Source organism: Bombus pyrosoma, linkage group LG7 (genome assembly GCF_014825855.1).
Source record: "Bombus pyrosoma isolate SC7728 linkage group LG7, ASM1482585v1, whole genome shotgun sequence".
Classification (NCBI taxonomy): Eukaryota; Metazoa; Arthropoda; class Insecta; order Hymenoptera; family Apidae; genus Bombus; species Bombus pyrosoma.
In genome coordinates, this window is record NC_057776.1 from 6,109,119 (window position 1) to 6,132,289 (window position 23,171).

Genomic DNA, 23,171 nt, shown 5'->3' on the forward strand with positions numbered 1-23,171 from the left:
ATGATCCGCAGAAACGCAAGGAACTGAACCGTCTCATGACAAATACTTAACCACGATTCAATTGGCATAACTATTAACATAACCGCAAAAGGAGATAAAAGAAACACGATAGAAAATACTTTCACGGTGTTAATGGAATTTATATAAACGTCGACTACGGTAATTTTTCATTTGGAAGAGAAATTTTCCTAATTGATATAAATTAATAATACTTGTAAATATTTGGGAGATCGGTTGGTTTTGCGAATAATGTGTTTGAGATATTGCATGGATTAAATGAATTGTTTCGAGAGAAAGGAAGCAGTTTCTCTGGAAAAAGTAAGGCAAATACTAAGTAGGAAATTAATTTCCTTCTTCAATTTTCTCAATAATAAGAGTTTTCTTGATTCTTGAAGAAATGAATTCTAAATAAATTCGAAATACATAGGAATACGCGAATTTAAAATATAACCCCAATGTTAAACAGGTTTCAAACATTTGTAAAAATTTGTAATAAAAATTCTGCTCTTTTCATCGGTTAAAAGAGCCAATTCAAATTTAACTTCAGTTCACAAATTTTTTTTAACCAAGTACTTGAAAATTTCTGGACATTCCGATATCTTACATGATATCAAGTGAGAACGGAGAAATTTGTTCTTATGAATTTTAATTTCTATTAACCAATTGCATTTACTAACGTGGATTTTCGAAGTTTCTAGGCGGAAACTATGCGTAGCGCATAGAAAACTTGTAATCAGTGAATGTAGTCGTCCTTCCAGCTGCGAACTCGGAAATTTAGAAAAAGTAGTGTGTTACGTTATGCGTCATATGCATTTGTTATCTCAAATCCACTCACATGATTAACTTCATCGACTGTTCTCAAATTCCGATTTTAATCATTTAAATTCGGTTATAGTTGTATAGACATTTCGGTTTTTAGTAATTATATGGTACTTTAATGATACTTGAAACATTTATATCTTTTTTGTGCATTTAAGGCAAAAGTTGTAGGTAAAAGATGACAAAAGAAAGAATGAGAAAAAAGATACAGAAAGAAAAATAAAAAATATTTTTAAGAAGGTAATTTAATTTACAAATAATATTATATACATTAGCAAGTATTATATAATAAAGATATATAAAGTATTATATAATAAAATATAATAAAGATGAATAAAAATAATATTTTTGCAGGCAAAATGTGAAAAGTGGCGAGGATTTTAAATCGGCACACGTTGGAACATAGGATTTACTAAAGTGACAATAGACAAAATATGGTGGGATAATACCTAGACATAGAGTGAAAAGAATTGATTTCCAATTTCGGTAACGTAAGCAGTTTACACGCTTCTGTTTGTCGCATACGATTTGTGAATACAAGATTATTTTATCGTGGTCTCCTTTTGATGTTTAGCAAACCTAGCTTACGTGGTTCGCATTTTCGTATCACAGAACGGTAACTAAACGTAACGTTCACGTAACGTCTTTGTTTTTACGTAAGGAAGTCGATTATTCGATTTCGATTTCTTCGATCTAGATTTTTCATGCAATCTCTATAAATATTATTATATATAATTATAAAAAATATATAATACTTTTAATATCCATAAGTAGTAACACATTGCGAAATAGTCGCGAAAAATGATTCTTAATATTAATTTACAATTTTTACAGATTTAAGATATAGTGAAGAGAATATAAAAATGACTAATTATCCTTAGCGTATTCAGTAGATGAGAAATTTTTAAAGGTTAAATTTTCCATTTATTATTCATTCATAAGTAAGAAGGGTAATTAATCATCCTTGTAAACGCAAGCGATGATTTCAGTGTCTTGGGGTGATCTCAGAAACATTCAAAAGAATTTGTTATTCTAACGAAAAAATTATCATCATCATCACCGTCATTACTGGTATTGCGTGTGAAAATATTTAGAGTGCAACCATAGTTAACGAACTATGAACACTCACGAAACGGATGATTTCTAATAAATACGTACGCTGACTGGACTTCCACGATAAATCTTTCACTCGAATTTTCCAAACAGATTTCGCCGTTCGTCCTTTCAATTTGCGATTTAATTACTACTTACTGCATTTTTCTTTAATCACATTAATTTGATTTACTATCTTTTTAATTATAATATGGAGGCATAAATTGTTTTCTGTTAATTAACTCATAACTAGTTTCCGTTTCAAACAATTTAAAATTACAAATTTCTCTATTTCGAATAATTTGATATTAAATCAATTTTATTTTCAGCAATTTATGAAATACATTAGATTCATTTTCAGATTCATATTCTTCTTTTTCTAATTGGTACGCACTTCTACCAATATATACTTATGATTTTGTCAATTACAGCTAAAATTGAATTCCGCATTCTGTTATATTTCAAACGCAAACCAATATTTGTTGCATTTAACAATCAATTCAAATAATACAGTTTTGCGGATAACAATACGGCTTCCGACTGTGCATTGGCTGTTACACTAGCGTGAAGGTAGATACTACGTCCGATAGATAAATTTACTTTATTTATTTTATAATATTCATGATATTATAGTTTTATCTTTTTTATTCTATTACTTATTTTTAGTTATTCAATTTATCGATAGAAAAGATATCATATCCAACATGGTGATCAAGAAATTAAAATCGAAGAGGGAATTGAGAATTGGAATGTGATAATAAAAATCTTTTTCAGTGTTCAAATATTACTCCATTGTTTACTACATAATCTGCTACACAATTGCATTACTATTACTAAAGGCAGATAATAAGTCGTCTGATGGAAGAACAGTTTTATTAAATAAAGGCTTACTCAATTTACTCTATAATCATAGAGAGTTCCAAGTTCTGCTTTGCTTAACAATGCTACAATATTGCAGAAGCGTCGTTGCAATTATCCGAAAAGTGGGGAAACACTCTTTGGTATTGTTCCAAGCGTCTTCGTTAGCAATAACAAACTGGTTATATTCCGTTTCGACAGAATTATTTGTCAAACGCAAATTGAAAACATCGTATAGAACAAACAGCTACAATGAAACTTCTTAACTTCACTTCAAAATTGAAGAGTACATAAATTCTCAGATGAACGAACATATTAGTAACCTGAAAGACCATAAATGATAAACAGTATAGTTCTAGCTTCAAAATTGGAACCACAGATCTCAAATTAAAGCAACATACTTTCAGTAAATATCACAAAAAATATTAATATAGATTGAAGAAAAAAACATAACAAAATTCAATTCAATTTTCTTTGATAATAATAATCCTCATATTATATTAATAGTGTAGTAATAATAGTATAGTATTAACGTATATGTACGTCGTACGTATATGATGTTAAAATCACGATTAATAGATCACGGATCTCGATGCCTGTGCGGTACTGAACGAGTTACCGACTTTCCTTCGTTGAAAGAATCTTGCCAAAACGATGCCGCGATCGTACTACTGACATCATTCTGATTACATTATGCTGTACATACGATTTACATCGCGGAAGATCGCGTGCCGGACACGGGCTGTGGTCTTTCTGCTTTCTTCGTCGTTCCCGCAATGGAAACGGGCCCATAGACTGTGAAATCCAATACATACACCGAGTGCAAAATGTGGAATTACAGGATGCAATAATGGCCCAGTAATGGCAGAGAACAATAGAAAAGTTTCACATCGATATCTTCTTTCATTTTCTTTCACAAAAGTTGGCTAAAAATTCCTGGGAATTTCGTAAAAATTATTAAATGATTCGCATCAACAAAACTTGCTTCTTGGTTTTGATCAAGTAAATATTACTTATTCATCATATTCAATTTTATTTGTTCACAGTAAAATAATAAAACGCAGTTAGTTATAATTAAATCTACTCTGAAACTAACTGAAATAACTAAATCTAATATTTAGAGAATAAAAATAATAAATGAAACATAAAAATCTAGCATATTTGCAAAAAGTACAAAAATATTATTAAATATAAAGTTTTATGATATATAATCTTAAGCGAGCAATATTTAAATAACAGTGCAGAAGTAAAAGAACATTATTCAAATAACTAATTTTCATTCCTACTGTGTATACGGACGTTCGTAATTTACAATCGACTCGCATTGCATCACAGTATTATGCGAATCGGATTCCCGTGACGGCTTTCTGATCAAAATTTCGGTCACCGTACAGCGAACGTCGTAAAATCGGTGCGGCCTGGTGTTACACAAGCCTTAAAGCAGTTTCTTATGAGCTGTTTCGAAGGAACAGGCCACTAGACGCTTGGCGGAACTCTCGCACTGATTTATTTATTATCAGCGAGTTCTTTTTCTTGCAGCAGAAAGAGCACTTTAAATATCGTTTGAGAGGAAAACTTTTCCTCGTTCTGAGAAAGATATTACTTGAATCGAGAAGCTTTGTTGTGTTCATATGAAAAAAAGAAAAGGTAAAGAAAGGTAGAATGCTACTGAAGCGCATTTTGTTGTGGAATTGATGACAGGTGAATATGAAGGATACAGTTCATTAATCCTTGTATTTACATTGTGTTCATGAATTATTAAACCTGAATTGATGGACTGAATTTCATCACGGACTCCGCAACCGTGTTGATACATATTTCGATATCAGAACATCGATCACGTAGTATGTCTTTTGTCAGTTTATGTATAGTGGTTTTCACGCAGAAAATTCATAATTTAATAGCTTCAAATTTTTATAGATTTCACCTGTGAGACGATTTATAATAAGTAATTTAAATACTCTGCATTAACTAATTTCGATGCACATAGTCCTATGCAGATTAAATTTATTAATATTTTCAGAAATCATAACCAGATCAAGATCTCTTATCTGCTCCTCTTGTGCAACATTTATGACCACAAATTATCCCCACCGCTTTTTCGATCACTTGATTTCAAGCTGTGGCCATTTATGGGAATGGTATTATACGTATGTATTACTTTATTACATTCAATGTAATATTACTTGAGGTTTAACTGAAAGGTTTAGATTCAACAAAAGATATACCGAATCAAATCTCTATCATTCATGTTCAATCTAGTACAAAGATAATTATTATATACATACATCGAGTACGCGTATACCAGGTCTATTCCTAACTGGACACGTCCAAATTGTATTTTTTTTTTGGAAACGAGACCTTAAACGATTATTTTCACATTTAGAATAACCTCCTGTTAATTGTTTACTCATATTTAGTTGATAATTAGCCAGATTTTCATGCGATAAAGAAATTATGAAATTTGATTTTCTTGAAAACGAAGCCACAAATGAAAAAGATTTGTTCTATATTTTCGACTTATTTTTTCATGTACTCACTCAATACTAAGACAAACTGTATATCTTCTAACTGAAAATTTTCCTAAAGACTACTTTCAAGAGATGATCGTGCATTCTCATGAAAAATGTGTACACGACGTACGTATCGACTACCATGGCAACTCAGGTATTAATTTTAAACAAGTTTTCAATAATGAACTTCACGATCTACATAGTTTGTGCCGCCTACTTCTCTTTTTCCAACACCTAACGTGCATCGGCACGCTTTCGTGGCTCCCTCTGACGAGAAATCGATCTGCCGGATCCCCAATTGAAAAAAGCTCTTCCTTTCACTATCGAAGAAAGCCAATACACGCATAGAAGATCCTCCTACCAACGATCTTTCCCTCGATTCATACGGGCGTTCCCTGTAATTCTCTCGTTAGCCGATTGGACGACTTTCTCTCTCCTTTCTTCTGTCAGAATTTTCCGAGGTGCACCTTCAACACGGCCGAGAAGTTGGCTGATACGTATCTGATCTCCTACGTGTCTTGGAACTTTATGAAACTCCTTTTCTTTCTTCACTATTATACATAACCTTTTTCGAAAAATTTCAATGTTATGGAAATGCTGAGAAAGTTATGTTTATGTAGTCATCGCTTATTATAGTTATTTCTTTACTAATTTTCTTATGCATATTACATTTCGTTAGCATCATATAGGAGAAACTTACTATTATTAATTTTCTCATCATTGTTATAATAAAAATGAAAGAACTAGATTTATTTCAGTCTTAAGTCTTAGGTTTCTTGTCTTGATATTACGTAACAGAGACGCATTGAAAATTTTACTTACAGCGAATATAACTATCCATTTCTCTCGATAGAATGAAAAAATTTATTTACTCATAGCTTTTTTCTCTCGGAAGCAACCTAAGATATACCGTAAGATGTAGGATTAATCCGAAAGATTATCAATCGACGAGGTCAGACACAAACGCTGGAGTTGGAAACGAGGTCGTGCCACCTTTCTCTCATTTCGAGAGAAGTGGCCGCTTCTGCGAAGGCGCGGTCGACGGATTGATCTCGAAAAGAGCACATTAGGAACACAGCTTCTTTTCCTACGAAATGTATTGAGAAAGGGAGCAAACCTAAGTTTGTTTGAGGATTAAGTTTTAAATTTTAATTGTTAATGAAATCAATCGCTTCATGTAGAGTAAGAATTAAGTATATAAACATAAATCTTAGTACTGTTTATATTCTGTCATTTTATAAAAAATATTGATAATAATAATGTGTATATTATATATTATACTTCTATTATACTTTAATATTATTGCACTTCAGATGATCACAACTGAGACGCGACTACTTTAGAAGTTATGATATTGATTAGCCATTTGTCTTTATAATTTACAATTTGATTTGTGTCGATGAGAGAATGATAAAGGAAACAAAACTTTGAGAAGAAAAGCCTGAAACCTTTCTATGGATATGAATTATACATTAACAGGTACTTATTCTTCATTGAGAACTATATGCGACTGTAGTATCGGCACATTAACTGATGCTACTACTTAAATACTTGATGATGAAATCACACTATACTTTGGATTATGATACACATGAATAATATGGTCTTTATTGCAAAAATTATAGTTTAGAATACCAATTTGCTTGGGGTAAATAATGTTTTACAGATATACTGATTTGACAATTGAATAAGTAATTAAAACATATAAGGACTCATAATAAAACAGTTAGAATCGATAACAGTAGATACAAATACTCTCACATTTCTTCCATTTTCTCCTCAATTGTAAGTATACGACACAACAATTAATGCGACGTATGTAATCAGATTCGCGGGTACGCAACTTTATATAAGTTCCTATTTTTAATGTATTTTGAATATGTTTGTTTTTTAATCTTCTCACAAAGAAAATCTTTTTATGCAAGTATAATAAAGGTAAGCCATTATAAAATATTTGTTCATAAAACATTATAAGAGAGAATCCAAACATGGGAGAGGTTAGGAAACACCGAAATAGGACGATCGTGTTTCTAGTGCATAGTATTCTGTCATCTTACACATAATCAATCTTCATTTTTATGGAAGCAAACTATGAAAGCAAATAACGATATGAAGGGACGGCCAAGCTATGGAAAATTAAACAGCTCGAGTCTTTAGCATCTTCTAGACAGCTTCGATATTCTTTGAGGCAGTATTCATGAGGTAGTCATTAGACAAAAAACTGTCTCTCATTCGGATACTGCCAAAAGCCACATCTCTGTTTACATCTGAGTGGACTGAAGATGAGGAGAAAATCACGAGAATGCTTCTTTAACGATGGAAGAGGATCGTCGAGTGGACCTCTTCCAAAGAAGAGGAAGAAGTACTAGTTGTTAACCGTTCTCGCACGTTTCTTTTTCGTTCGCCGTGTAAGTTGACTTTGAAAAAGAAGAAAGGTTGTCCAACAAATGTAGCTTTTTATACTTTAGAATATATTATAATTTATTATATGTATCGTTTGTATTTTAAAATGGGCATATTAAAATTTAATTTTAGAAATTTAGTATTGTCATATCTTACTAGACTACAGATATTTATGAGAAAATTAAAAATGCAAAAATCCACAGAATTCGTATAATCTGTACATAAAAATACTCGTATACAAAATATGCAATGTGTAGTATTCATCATAGTATTTGGTGAATGAAACACATCCCTCTTTAGACTCCACATATTTCATTGTGTTTATGAAAATATAAATTTGGATAAATACATATTAGTCTACCGTAGTCTACATATTGCATATCTAATGTTAAAGATTTTGATATATTTCAAATATGCAAGTTTTTATAATATATATATTTTTATTCTTCATATATTTTATTTTCCTATTTGTATATTTGTTTCTAATATATCTATTTGCTTTTTGACAATGCTACCTAACTTAATCTCACTTTTAATATAAGAAATATGTCAAATCATTGTCATATGTCACATTCACAAATTTGCGAATCATGTCAAAAATGTACATTTTTAAACATACATAACCAGATTTATGTAAATAGTGTAATAATGTTGGATACAAGTTTTCATCTTAAAGAGATAGATAGCTAAATAAAGGAAATGGAAGGCATCATGAGATGGATAAATAGATAAATGGAATGGCATCAAGCTTAATATGCTTGAATTTCATGGAAAATTCATTTTCAATTTGGAATGTGAACACCGGTCGAATACAGAAGGTGATTTACCGAATGGTCCAAAGTTCACGATTCCCGTAAATCTAAGCTTTCTCTGGCTCCGTAGCAAGTTCCTCTATCTACACCCAGCACATATCCTACTTTTAGTATGCTTCTCAGTTCATCAGAGTATTCGATGCTGGCTAGCTACAGAAAGTGGTACTTAAGGCTTGTGCACAACCATAAAGTTCGCCAAAGAACTCATCATTAAAACCATTAAGACTATCAGAGCAACAATTTCCTCTACTTGCACTTCATGTTACAAGCCTTTCGAATCTTAAGCCTCATCTCTACTGAAGCAACAACGAGGTAGTTTTCATTGCTAATCCATGTTTCTTGAAAAAGTCGCTACTGTTGCCTGTTTCTATTCTGCGCGGCAATGTAACGGCAGAAACAAATGCTCCTTCAGTATACATATACGTATTGTTAGCAATAAATAGCCTTGAAACCGAACCAAAACCCAAGTGTTCCTCAGATTATGTTGCTACAGTGTGGACAAAATATTCCTATAAATTGCTGTTTGTTGGAAATGTTTCGGAATATGCAAAAGTTAGATAAAAGGTTGTTGCTTCAGTAAAGACACCGTTTTAGGGAGAGTAAAATATGATACCAAAGTTTGGTCACCTATTTCTGAAGCACCTTGTATAAAAGACCAATCTATTTTATTTTTATGAAATCTATCTTCCTTTCTAAAGTTCATGTTGGATACTTTTAAATCAAAAGGCTTTGTCAGGCGATTCAAGAAATCGCACGCGATCAAACGATGGAGAAAACATGCCGGAATGGTCGCCAGTCAACGTTCACTCGTTCCAAATGAACAGCAGCGTGATAACACGCCAGTCAACTCGATCCTCCGGTCGGTCAGATACGAAACGACACGTGACCAGCCGAATGGTTACCCGTGCTGTAACCCGATCGAGGAAACGACACGCGAAAATACCACACTGACGTCCTTCGCTGTTTCACGCTCTACTTCTACGTATCCCTGTGCAACTGTTCGACCTGTCCCTCTCGCGAGACTTTCGTTTCGAGAGTGTGTCCTACCGAGGAAAGACTTGCTGCCATATAATTGCCTTTAAGTTTTAAAGATTAAGACCTATTAGTTGTCTGTCAGTTTCATTTTTATCACTGGAAACGGATGAAAGTTTCAATAATCGGTAGAATTGAGGTTATTTTTGAAATAAATGCATGTTTTCTTTCAATAAGAAATTTTAAAAGTTAGAAACGTTCAAATTGTTCTATGAAGCTTTTGGGTTAACACCATGTTGTGATCAGAAGAGTTTTAATCAATCGTTGATTATAATGAATGTGTGATAATTAAATAATTCTTCTTTCGTTTCATGATTCTTAATTAAGGTAGTGAATCGAAGGTTGAAATTTTTTATTAATAAGTATCTCATATATAATATAGTCGTTAGTCGAAATTAGATTATTGATAGGTTTCCGTTTCATGATAATCAAGATGGCTGTCGTTTTGGAGATAAAGTTTTACATTTGGAGAATTTAATGAGTATCTATTAATCACAAATTCATACATTTTGAGAATGAAACAATAGATTACGAAAAGGAAGCGGAAATAGAATATATTTTATCTAAGAATTCAGACAATTATGTTAAGTTAGTACAATTTTTAAGTTCCATTAAAATGACCAAAAGTGGTCCTCAAAAGCTACATACATTAAAACTTTCATAGAAGCATACTTTCTTTTTCCTTGTAACCATTACTTTACGCAACAAACGTTTACAAACATAACACGTATACAATAAAAAAATAAGTTATACGAAACAATATATCGTTCCCATCACACGATGTAACCTGCGATTATCAATAACTTATGTCATCACGAACTTATCTATTATACCAGAATACTGTTTATTCTCTCTAATACAACAATTATGTAAGACTTAAAATACAAAGGTTGAAACATTATCACAAAGACTTTCACGATAATTTCACAAAGGAACAATCGACAGAAAAAGATGCAATCCGGACGATCAAACTTCCTTTCTCACCCCCCTCCCCATTTGAAACAGGCCCGATTCCCGTGTCCTTTTCGATGTCTTGTCCGTTCTACTTAACGTATTCATCGAGTGGACTTTCTTCTGTTTCATGTATACTTTCACCTTCAAACTTTTTGGACATCGGACCACTTCTGATCTCACATACATTTCTTTGTCAATATGGAGCTACTGAATTTTTTCATGAAGTTATCGTACTAGTATAACCCTAGGCTTTGTTATAATCAATAAGAATCAAACAATTGCTACGAAGTATACTAATTATATTTTGTTATTAGTGATAATATACAATTGTGGTAATACTAGTACCTTGATAGATATATCTAGTCACCTAATTTACGAAGAGTACTTTATTTTATGAATATTATTACAACCAGCAATAAATTTAACTAGCATATAGGAAATATACAGGACTTTTACAGTTTTTAGATGCGAAAGTTTTTGTATTTGCAGCAATTATTTTAAAAAAGCGAAACATTTTAAAATTAAATTAATCTTTCAACGATAATAGTAATTGAAATATGAAACAGCTAATTATCTAATATTCCAATACCTCTGCATTTATAGTCTGGAGTCTAGATAATTTAGTTAACAGAGTACGTAGTTTTTCAACAAGCGAAAGGTCTAAGTTCTGGTGCCGCATATATATTTCTGCGTATAAAACATAACAGCCACCTTGAAAATGTTACAAATAATTCAATATCACACAAGTGGTATCAAAACGGAAAAGTGAAAAATGTATGAACACAATCCAATATTAAAAAATAAACTCAAAAGTAATGATCGATCTTTCGCATCGATGTAAAGTTTAATTAAAAAAAATCCTTCACATTCGAAAATAAATCAAAAAAATATCAACCTTACGACATATAAGTCCGAATTACATTTCGTCACTATACCGATTTGTAAGGCAAATATAAAGCCGTTGTTTCCAAACGAAATGCATTAGAGAACTTCCTGGAAAGCAACGTTTTGATGTATTCCAACGAGGAGAAAGGAAGCTAAATTGTCCATAGAACGTAGACGGTTCCAAAAGGCATTGAAATGAATCCTAGTCGTCGAACCTTTTTAAGGTTATGACTTCTTACTCTGTTAATTTGGCCGTTTATGCAGGAGAAAAATGAAATTGGCTTGTACTATTAGAATCATAAGCAAAAAACAGCAATATTAAAATATTAACGTCCTTATACTGCTCAAAATTTTGTTTATATTCTGTTGCTTGCCCACCTGAGAGTTATAATATTCTTATTTTTCAGACAAATGTAAGAAAGAATTTGTTTCATCCAAGAAGGTAAGGAGACTAAACCTTTGAATGGGAGTGTAGATATTGTAATAAGTGTTGAGCTTACGCAATATAGATCGCGTATACGGCGTCGTAATTACGACGAATTCATCGAGTGGACTTTCAACAAAGGAGCGACGAGAGAAAACTGAAAAGGGATTCCTGTGGATCTTCTTATCGACGCCGCAAATCTTCATTGTCTATTAAGCCTCTCCGTTCTATGATAGATTCTAATCTTCCTGTTTTCAAGCTAACGTGCCTCTTCTCCTCTCCCGCGTGTCTTTCTGTTTCATAGCAGAGACTGCCAATTTCTGGTTGCTCAACGGAAATCGTATCTTCCCAAAGATCGTGTTTAGTTAATGATGAACAAATGATGATCCTGAGATTATCGATCACTATCTTTAAGTTTAAAATATTTTTTAACCTATTAACTCTTGGACATACTAGTGTCTTCATCTTAGAATATCCTATTTTTGTTACTTCTTATGTTAAATTTTATTAAAAATAGATTATATCATTATTTATATTCGTTAACCTATAATTCTATGACTATAGGAGTTTCTGTTTATATTAGTGATTAATAGTATGTGGAGATATATAATAGTAGATTGTAGTAGATAATATATAATAGTAGATAATAGTAGATATATAATAGTATGTCGAGAGTATAGTGATGTATTAGAAAAAGTATTAAAAATCAGTTTTCCCATAAGTAGTATTCTGAATTTTCCAAACGTATCCATTAATTAAAACTCGATTAAGGATACTAGAGTACACTAACGCTACAAAAATATTGAAACTATTGAAACATAAAAAACTTGCACAAACTTTTTTGAACTTACAGATGTTAATAATAGATATTAATAATAAGATTTATGACCCAGAAAATGAAGTGAAGATTAATTGCTTTAAGCTTCAAAGAATTAATACTAGATTGAAGTTATGAAACAAATAGAGCCTATTGCGCAGAAGAATAATCAATATATAACCATATATAAATTTTCGACATAATAAAATACAAATATATGAAAAAATGATTACTAACGTTGAAAGATTATTATAAAAAAGAAAAAAGAAGAAATAAAATTAAATTATCACGAAAATTTTTCCGTTCGTTCGTGTTTCCTGTATCAACGTAATTAACACGACCACGATGCAGCGAGGCGAGACTTCGTCTTTAAAGATGCGTTTACATCAAAGAACGTGAACACTGAACACGTCTTGTGACAAAGCAATTAGTAACAGAACAAAGAATACTTTCTGCGATTTGATACCCTTATCGCGAACGCTACTAATAGTACACTGAAATTCACTGATTCCTCCTTTTCTGTCTTCACCATTTGTTCTATAGCTAACAAGAGTTCCCTCTCTTCGAGGTTTCAGCCCCTGCTGGAATCACTTTGAAACAGGAGTCTGCGTCCTGCCTAGTCTAGACTACTCTTTTCCTTGAAACCTTATTCTTTTTGCTGACTTTTACTTTATTTGAACTAAACTTACGCTTTTAGCTGGACTAAGTACATATAGCATAACTTATATTTATTGGTTGAGGTTATGTTATTATGATAATTTCTAAAAATAAAAGTATTGCGAATATTGTATAATTTTTTTTCCTTATAATTTGAACCGAAAAGTTGCAAGGAAGAGTAAAATGTTGTATAAATTAGAAAAATTTGTTTAGGGGATTTTCAAGAAGTAGAATTAAGAAAACATGACAAAAGGGAATTAATTACTGAAAAATGGAAATGAGGAGATCTATCTAGCTGCTCAAGCTAGTACTTAAAAGATTTTTATCAGTTCGAAATACGAATGTTAATTTTATTACGGCATCATTTTATCCATATTAAAGATTGTTAAAACGGTAAGATTTTAGATATGAAAATTTTAACATTTAACATTTAAAGAAGAGAACATTCAATATGTATGAATTAATTTACGATACTATTTTACAAAACGATATTAATTATAACAATACAAATTTTAAACAGACAATATAAAATATGTTCAAATATATAATTGCAATAAGAATATTATATATTTTCAATTGATATCAGTGAAACAAAATCAATATGATCTCTCTTTAAATGTTAAAATTTTCAAAAAATGATAATAGTAATAAACATTTATTTCGCTACAATAAATTTACTACCAATAATAATTGTTTATTGAGAAAAAAGAATAAAGATAAAGAAAATGACAAAAGAATTTCTCTTTCTGCTGAAGAAAATGCTCATCAGGGAAGGGATGGAAACTTTGGCAACGATCCAATTTTCTAACAGAGTAAAACAAAAAAGAAAGAGAGGAAAAAAGAGAAAGAAGCATAGCAGCACGATCGGAGGAGGAAGACGGTCGGCGACCTCCTGAATTGCGACATAAGGAGCGAAGCTGTTCACACACTGACCCCCATTTCCTTCCCGCCGGCGCGGCGAATAGCATAGCACCAGCTTTGATTTTGCCTACTACTCGATCCCGTATTTCGCTCTTTTTCTTCATTCGGATTTCAAGGAAAACTTGTTTTTTCTTTCAATCATGGAAAACATCTGTTCCCTTTTAGAGAAAACTGTGACTTGCTTTTTCCATTTGAATCTTTTACGCAATTTTTTTCACCTATTCCAAGTATTTGATACGCTACGTATTTCATAATTAGTGGATCTTTAAAGTAACAGAAAAACACTAGAGAAAATTTATATGTCTGACAATTTTTTTTGTAGATTATAATTTAATTATTACTGAAGATGTGTAAATTTCACTAAAATGAAGTTAAGTAGATTGTATGTTTAAACTGTTATACTAGTAAGCATAAATGAGAAAATAAATTGATTTTGAAGCGTCACTAATCGACAATAATTCGCCTACATTTTATATCAGTGTAGGTGGATTAGCAATAAAGAGGAATGCGACTTTCCACTATTTAGTTCCTTTATTCTATACACGCATATGCGTAAGTCAATGCACGATCTACTAATACCTTTTGCAATAGAAAGTATACCTACAACCGGAATCGACAGGCAATATCCGGGAAATTGCTAAATATTTATGTATACAATGCAAACTTGTCCTTCAACTTATCTCTTCGTACGTCAATCGAAATTAGACCTCTGAATCCTAACAATTTATAAAGAAGAAAGAAAATAAATCGATTTTAAGTCAAAAAAGGAAATGAAAATTAATTTCAGTTTCCTGACTCAAGTTACGTATTCATCGAAACTTGATATATATTTCATAAATTGAGTTTAGCGAATATAGACAAGCTAAACTAATTAATGCTAAACGGTATACCTAATCACACTAACTTACCTAAATTAAAAAAAGACAGAAATCTAGTATATTTTTTCGAACTAACATTAAGTTAGACAAAAAATATAGCTTTATATGCCTATCTCAATAGCGTATAATATCAAAGAAAATTTTTTTTAAAAAATTATATAAATCTGTATAAAAAAACCATATAAGAAACTTATAAAAAGATTATATTAAAATTTGTAAATATTCCTTCTTCTCAACTTCAATCCATTCCATTTCAAACTTAGTTCCAAAACAAACAAAGAAGGAACCAAGAAGAAGTAAAGAATAAACAAGAAGTGTAGGAGAAAAAAATGCATTCAAAATTTCTTCGATTCTTAAACACACATTAGCCTAATCGTAATAATTACTCACCATGGTGCAGGGTGATCGTAGTCCCAGCGAACGACCAAGACACAAATGCAGACTCGAGGACTTCCGCCTCGGAACGATAAGCTCGCGCTAAACTCGACTACGTTTCGCTCGTTACTGTTCGTCTCGGTTGCACTCTCTCACAACGCACCACGATCGAGCCATGTCCCTCGTACCCCTTCTTCTCTTCACCACTCTCTTCTTCTCTTTCCTCTTCCTCAATTCTAATAATTTTTCTTTTTTCCAAAAGGGCGTTCACCGAAGGTTCAAACTGCGTTTACACACTGAATATTAATATAAGTTTCTTAAAATTGTTAAACTACTCTCGTGTACAGGCTGAAGATCGCGGACAGTTTGAAGGGGCTCACCCGGAATGGACAGCCTATATAAATATCCCCTCCAGGGGACGAGAAGACTCGGTGCAAACGAGTGATCCAGGAGAAAGCCTCTCGTTCGATTGGCCCCACGAACCGGTATAACCAAGACAATTCCAGGTATCTCTTTCCACCGAGCGATACAGAGCTGTCCGCCACGCATCCTTCCTTCGTTCCACTACTGCTCTGAAAGCGACGCATTTTTGTTAGAGAAATTCAACTAACCATTGGTGAGAGCACTCGAAGTCTTCTCTGTTTCGAGATCAATGGGTGATCAATTGGATATCTTTGCAATACATCTAAAAAATTTATTTCTTCATACAGCAGATGTCTATAACTTGTTGTTACACTATTAAACAACTAATGATAAAAATGGATTACAAACATTGACGTAAGGGTCTCTTCACGCGCGAGGAATGCATACAGCCATGGATACGGTTAGATCAACTGATGATTCTATATACCTTCTTATTTTATAACTTCCATTACATCCATTTAGATTAGTTTATGTAAAGAGTATGGAGTATGATGAATTCAGGTGGGATGATTATGTGGAGTAGTAGAATTTCTTTTGTTTTGGATCTCTGGAATATAAGTTATGAATATTTCTTTGTTTAGACATTAGGGAGGTTATAGTATGTGATAAATTAAGATTGATAGTATAAAGCATAGAATGCTGAAGAACCTTGTCTTAGATCTGTGGATAGTGGAGAGCAATCTATTAAGGTTTCTTTATTGGATTGTATAAAGGATGTAGTGTTCAATAAATAGAAATTAATTATTTGAACTTTGAAGTACCTTTATCTTAAATCAGCAGATGATGCAGAATAATCAATTAATGTTTCTTTATTTGAGTGGGTTGTATAAATGATATGATATATGTATATATCCTGCAGTTTTAAGTTTATAAGTAATATAGTTTCTTCATAACCTCTAATCTTCATGGTTAATAAATAATTAATATAATAGCCTAGAGAAGATAGTTGTTCTTTTGAAGCATTTCTGGTGAACAGTTGGTGATTTGTTTTTGTGAAATTTTATGGATCTTGTGTTAGTTTTTTGGTAATCTTTAATTCAAGTATTATGAAACTGTTTACTACTAGATATGACCAAAATTTACTACTGGTGAGATTTTATGAACTTTATTACTAACTTGCCACATGATTAATATTATAAACTCAGCTCTAAAGAAGAATGAAAAATTGGTAGAAATATATATTACATTTATTATTTAATCTTCTTCATAATTCATAATTATATTAAAAAAAGAAATGATTTCATCATTTAAAATTTGTATAATATTATTTCATTTTATACTGATCAAGAGCTTTCAACAATAGCATACAAACCTTTGTACTGTATCTAAATCTTAAAAATATGCTATCTATCATCTGCCAAAAGAGGAAAGCAGAGAACTAAAGAAATCCTCTTTAAAGAAGTTAAGTCCTTAAATATATCTTCGAGAAGAGCGCTGGAAGGCTTTTATAGTGGTTCGTCTTTACGCAATCGTTTTGCAGATTATTTGCAGACAGAAAGCAAGTCAGCCATTCTGCTCACCGAACTCGATTTGTGCACGAATTCGACGCAAGCAACGCGATGTATCGATCACACGTTGCGATCTAATGGGTCACGAAACACTATCGAGCTATAAATACTTAGCTGTAGTCGATATCAATTGATGTGCTCGTCGATCAGGAAGATTTAATCGAAACTCACAGTGGCCGCTGGTTTGGCGATTCCTCTATACATTCGAAAGCAAAAACGAAACATTAGTGAAAGTATATATGTACATGTTGTTTATTGTTAATTAACAACAATATATCTAAATGTTGTTAATTAACAGTATTATGGCTGCTACTAACATAGTTATATTTATAGATACATATACGAATGGCTATTTCTGGATCTTTTCATTTCATATTCATATTTTGTAAAATATTTAAAGTGTAGTAATAATACAGTACAGCACACGTATAATTCGTTATATTATTTAGTAGCTAAAACAATCTTCTACTTACAGTGGCTATAAAAAGTATTTATTATAGTATTTACATTGTATATATGTAGTAGCATTTGCGCTATGTTATAAAATACATATATATGTATTAATAATATAAAGCACTGAAAATAAATGATAAAAAAGTGTTGAAAATGTAGTTAACATGGTCGTTTAATTACAGGGAAAACTATTAAGCTTTAAACTACAGAGAGAAGCACTCATATGATCCTAGTAATAATTCGACATGGTTAAATACCAATCAGGAAAATTTAGCAACGACCGGTTTATCGGATTCTAAACGTAGAACTGTTCTTCGAACTTCTAGAGCAGAAAGGAAAATTGCCTGTATATACCGGTGCGTAGAAGCATTGCTAGTTAAGCATCGTTAATGTAAACTTTACAAATAACATTTTATTAATGTCTAATTACGCGCGAAAACATCGTTCGAACTGTAATAAAATCCTAATTGTTTTCTAATCTTACACATTTTCTTCCATATTTGCCGTACAGATATTACAGAAACTATTTTGGTTACCTACTTTCTACACAGACTTAACCTTTCTTACATTTCTGCATACTAATCGTTCATACTAAAAGATTCCAAATATAGAAGAATATCTTTTTCAACTTCCTACATGTTTTCCTGAAAATGAAAAGGTATTGCTAGTATAGAACCATTAAAACACAATTCTATTACGAAGCTACTAATACATTAGTATAATTCCTCTAATATATTGGGTTGACAACTAAGTGATTGCGGATTTTGTCATTAGGTGGTATGACAAAATCCGCAACCACTTAGTTGCCAACCAATACTACTAAAGTACCAATCAAGTTTTATTTCTTTATAGAGAAACCATAATAACATACAAAAGTACCATATAAAAGTGTTTTGCTATAAGAAAAATGCTTCCTAGAAAGCTGCTCTAATACATTCCTAATATAGAAAAGTAATAAAATTCTAATCAAATTAAAAAATCATCATTCTAAAATTAAATTTAGATTTATTATAACTTTAGCAATATAAATTACTTAAAATTCCGTTTCCACTTGTAATACCAACCAACCAATACACCATACCAACCAAAATTTACATTAAAGCTAACTACTAACTGTTACTTATTCCTAACTCAAATTTCACTAGGTTACGAGTGAATTTCAAGCGCCTTTTCCAAGCGCGAAATATTCGCGTCAGCTTGAACGAAACAGGATCGAGAGAAGTGAGAGGCGGCGTGGTTATAGTATGTATATGGTGGCGCGATCTTATGCAATCTCATGATAGGAATCATGGGTCAGTCACTTGGCCGGCTCATGGTGATTCCATGCGTTATGATTCTCCGGCCAGGAAGAAAAACTGTCGTACGGCAGACAGCTTTTATCGAAGACATAGGTATGTCGTAATGACAGTTCGCGATTCTTTAAGTAGAACTTAATGAAAACATATTAATAGAAGCGTTATATAACGGTATAACATCGTCTACTACAGCTACCGCATTATTGTAGTCAATGGAATATCATTATTAAGTGTATGACTTTTCCCGTTTTGCCAGAAAACTAGCGTTTACGGATTCTACTATTGGCATAAATGATACATAATGGTAATAGTACAGTGCATGATTGCTGATGGAAGAAAGATGATGGCAGTTGGAATTATAGAAATTAGAGTATGGCATATATTGCATGGATGAATATGGAATATGATTTGAAGAGGTTAAGATAACGAGAATGCAAGTGATTAGATCTGACGTTGATTAGTTAGTAAATTATATGATAAAGAAAGTGTATATAGTCTAAATAGGTTACTCTGTTATAATAGTTCATATTACATAAATACATATACATATGTATGTATCCTCCTATTCTTATCATATCAAGGGATTAGATTTGATGTTGATTGTTCAATTATTAAATTGAAATTGATATGATACGAATAGAGAAACGTATAGTAAATGTTTAATAAATGTTCTCTATGGACTTTTTCAAAGTTTATTGATATAGACGTTTGCCTTTTGTTAAAATGTGTATACGTTCTTTTGGTGTCCTGTGTATTTAGTTCAGAGTATTCAAACAAAGTAATCTAATTACTGTATTATATATGTAATACATATTCTTTTTATCATATAAAAAGAAATAAAATATCTTAATTTTTTCATATCTTTCAAGAGGTTAGATTTAAATACATGAAAGAATCATTCTTTACAGAGGGGAATTCCAATTTTAGAAAGTAACACAGAGAAAGATTTTATGCTCGAAATTTATAAAGTATTGATCATCGATTGAATGGCGATTGAATTTTTCTGTATTCTTCCGCTTAGGACGATTTTCCTCAACTTGATTGAGCTTTTAATGGAACAATCAGATATTAGAATATATTACAGTGATAAGATTCAAAAGTTAAGAGAACTGACATATTAATTAAATTATCACGGAATGTAGATTTGTAGATCTGAATGTAAATTTTGTGAGACGATGGTTGACTATATGGAGTTAGAGAATAGAAAGTGAATGTATTGATGAATAATGCTTCTATAGTAACTACCAGTGAGATTGATGTAAAATCGAATAACTAGAATTGCTGCTCAGCGAACGTCCTTGAAATTCATCCTCTCACTCCTACTTCTATAGAAAATTACATTCCTAACCTTCTCCATCCAACAAGCGTCATCTTAAGCATATCAAATTAAAATTTACGGTAAGCCAATCATAATTCCAATACTAAAAAAATTAACTCCAGCTAAGATTATTTTTATTGTATATCCTCGAAAAGTTTTGTCAGATATAAAAAAGAGGTAATAGATATCTTTTTAGAACTACAGAATGATGCAGAAGTAGTAAATATGTTTTATGATGCCCATAAAATCTTATCACAATTTTTCTCCTATTACTTCCAGTAGTCTCTTTTGAATAAAAGAAAATATATTAAAAAAACATACTTATGAAAAAGAAAAATCGTGATAAAAACTGCGTTACTTTTGCATTACCTTATACATCAAGTATAATTTTTAACAAATTGAAATTGACAATCTACCCTTGAAAATTCCCTCTTATTAAAATATTCGAGATTAATTACTAATTGCAGTCTTATCGCAGTGTTACCAACCTATGTAACGCACGTTACAGATTACAAAATCTACGAGACAATGCAGAGAATGACACGTTATCTGGAGTTATTCAACAGAGAGGACAGGTGTCTTCTACTGGTCGAACCGCTCAAGTACATGGGAGTAGAATGGTTATGGGTGCTGTGTAATCATCAGCTCGCCGTGTATCCGGGCATTGAATTCGAGGATTCTCCCCGGCCTCCTTCAGATCCACTCTTCATTGTACGCTACTTTGATTACTTGTCTTTCGCAAGATGAATGGCCAGGACCGTGTACATCCAATCACCAGGAAGAAACGATCAAACCTGTAATCGATTCTGTAGAGATAACACTTGATTTTGTAATCCTTTATTACGAGATAATTTTGTTTATTACATAAAGCTAGGAAATTTCGGAGAATTAGTAATTCTGTGAAATTAATAGCTGATTTTTTAATTTTTACTACATGATATTTTTCTTTTTTATCATAGAAAAACTGGATGTCAATGAAACTTTAGAAATTTGGTGATTGAAAATTTATTGATTTTGGAAAATTTAAGATCATAAAAGTAACAATTGATTTATCCTACAAATTGCTTTTATATTATAAAAGTAGGATACTTAAAAAATTCTTTAAGTTTATAGCAATTTACAAATAAGATCGGTTTATGTTAGTATAAAATATCGATCTATAATATGGTTATAGCAGGTCAATTTACATACTTCTTTATTGAGGAGGCCAATAAAATGGGAGATATACGAGAGTTTGAAACAAGGCATCGATAACTACCTTGGTCCGTGATGTGGGACAGAACAGGAAGAAACGACAATGACGTCTATAGATATGACGCCAATAGACATTTCTTGGCAATGTACAGAAAGACATAATCTTGATTGTATCTAGTCTTTATAGCTGTTTTGTATAAACTCATTTCCATTTTACTGCATTTATGTCCTTACTATTTATTTGAAAATCAATTTTTTTCTTTATTTTAATAATTCTCTATATATACAAATAACTTCTATAATCTTAAATAAATGAAGAAATAATTATACAAATATCTGAGAGTTCCTAAGGTTTTTGATGGCATATTAATGCGTAGGAAATCATTTGGTTTACACGTACAGATATTGAAACACAAGTACTTACGTATGTATATACGAGACACAGCAAGTACACGTACCAAATCGGATTTTTTTGCGTGGTACCGGTGAAAGGGAAAAGATACTGGCGCGGCGCGGTGGTCTGGCAGGCCTAGATACCCAAGATCTGTCTGTCCTCTCATTTATATTCAGCAAAGTTCACGTTATTTTAAGATTATCATCTTCCATAGAATTTTTGTTTTTCTTCTCATTTTGTTTATTTGTAGGTTACAACTATGGTACTACATTTTGTAGCAAATTGTAAAATATCAATGAAGAGAAAACTATAGTTATTCTTTGTTTATCTATAATGGAGATCAAGGTACGTAGTTACAAATGTTTACCAATTTATAAGACATAGATTACTATTTTATTTATTTATTTAAAAAATTTATTTTTAGACAAGAACTTCCACCTAGTAATTGATCATCAAAGTTGTCAAAATACTATATAAACATAACATTAATACATAATACTAATACAAACACAATACTGGAAAATACTACGATTTCATACAACGTAATACCATAATAATCAACATATAACAAAGAAGATTCTATTGAAAAGCAAATAAACATCGCCCCCAGGAAAAAGATGGAGCTACTCGATCTCATAAACTCTTTACACACTCAAACAACGTAATATCGTAACAATTAACTGACAACAAAGAAGATTAGATTCCATTGTTAAACGTCGTGTCTAGCAAAACGCATGTACTACGTGACGAACTGATATTAGTCAAACGCACAAGAATTTAGAAAGTAACGGGTCACTTACGAGCCTCAATTACTCTCAACATCGAACGATACGTTAGCAAAACGTTTTAATATTTCAAAGTACCGAGGGAAGGTCTCAGCTTAGAAAGTATACGATTTTTATCTCACGGATGAATAATATCCCGACCAGGGAGCATCGATTCACCTGCGGGTGATAAAACGAATCGTAAATTTCTCTTACTTTCACTCTCGTTCGTTTACATTGTTACGGATAATCGAACGAATGTGGTTTGCTGATTAGAACGGATTACCAGGTGTCCTTGCAAGATTAACCTAACAATGATGAAGCTTCCCTTCGTCGGTTTGGATTTCACTCTCTTGTTTCACTCTCTTTATTTTGTCTCTTC

The 23,171-nt window shown here is 31.8% G+C and overlaps 1 protein-coding gene and 2 long non-coding RNA genes across 7 annotated transcripts in view; 2 read left to right on the top strand and 1 right to left on the bottom strand.

Annotated features, from left to right (window-relative positions):
- LOC122569799 overlaps positions 1–15,936 on the bottom strand; it is a 30,200-nt gene extending 14,264 nt beyond the window's left edge. The window contains exons 1-2 of one of the 2 annotated variants that reach the window (XM_043731393.1): positions 15,821–15,936; positions 15,456–15,723 (exon numbers count right to left, since the gene is read on the bottom strand). In XM_043731393.1, coding sequence (XP_043587328.1) covers positions 15,456–15,458 — 3 coding nt within the window. In that variant the 5' untranslated portion in view covers positions 15,459–15,723; positions 15,821–15,936. Of the gene's footprint in view, positions 1–15,455; positions 15,737–15,820 lie in introns of both variants that reach the window. The other variant, XM_043731392.1, reaches the window with a different exon arrangement.
- Positions 1–22,687, top strand: part of LOC122569801 — a 40,960-nt gene extending 18,273 nt beyond the window's left edge. The window contains exons 2-8 of one of the 4 annotated variants that reach the window (XR_006317582.1): positions 15,788–16,263; positions 18,007–18,180; positions 18,970–19,215; positions 19,376–19,579; positions 20,028–20,517; positions 20,946–22,370; positions 22,450–22,687. This is a non-coding gene — a long non-coding RNA (uncharacterized LOC122569801). The remainder of the gene's footprint in view (positions 1–15,787; positions 16,264–18,006; positions 18,181–18,969; positions 19,216–19,375; positions 19,580–20,027; positions 20,518–20,945; positions 22,371–22,449) is intronic. The other 3 variants (XR_006317581.1, XR_006317580.1, XR_006317583.1) reach the window with 3 other exon arrangements.
- LOC122569802 lies at positions 1,178–6,518 on the top strand. The gene is made up of 3 exons (XR_006317584.1): positions 1,178–2,481; positions 2,578–3,175; positions 3,349–6,518. It is a non-coding gene; the product is annotated as an uncharacterized LOC122569802 (long non-coding RNA).
- Positions 22,688–23,171: the final 484 nt, after the last annotated feature.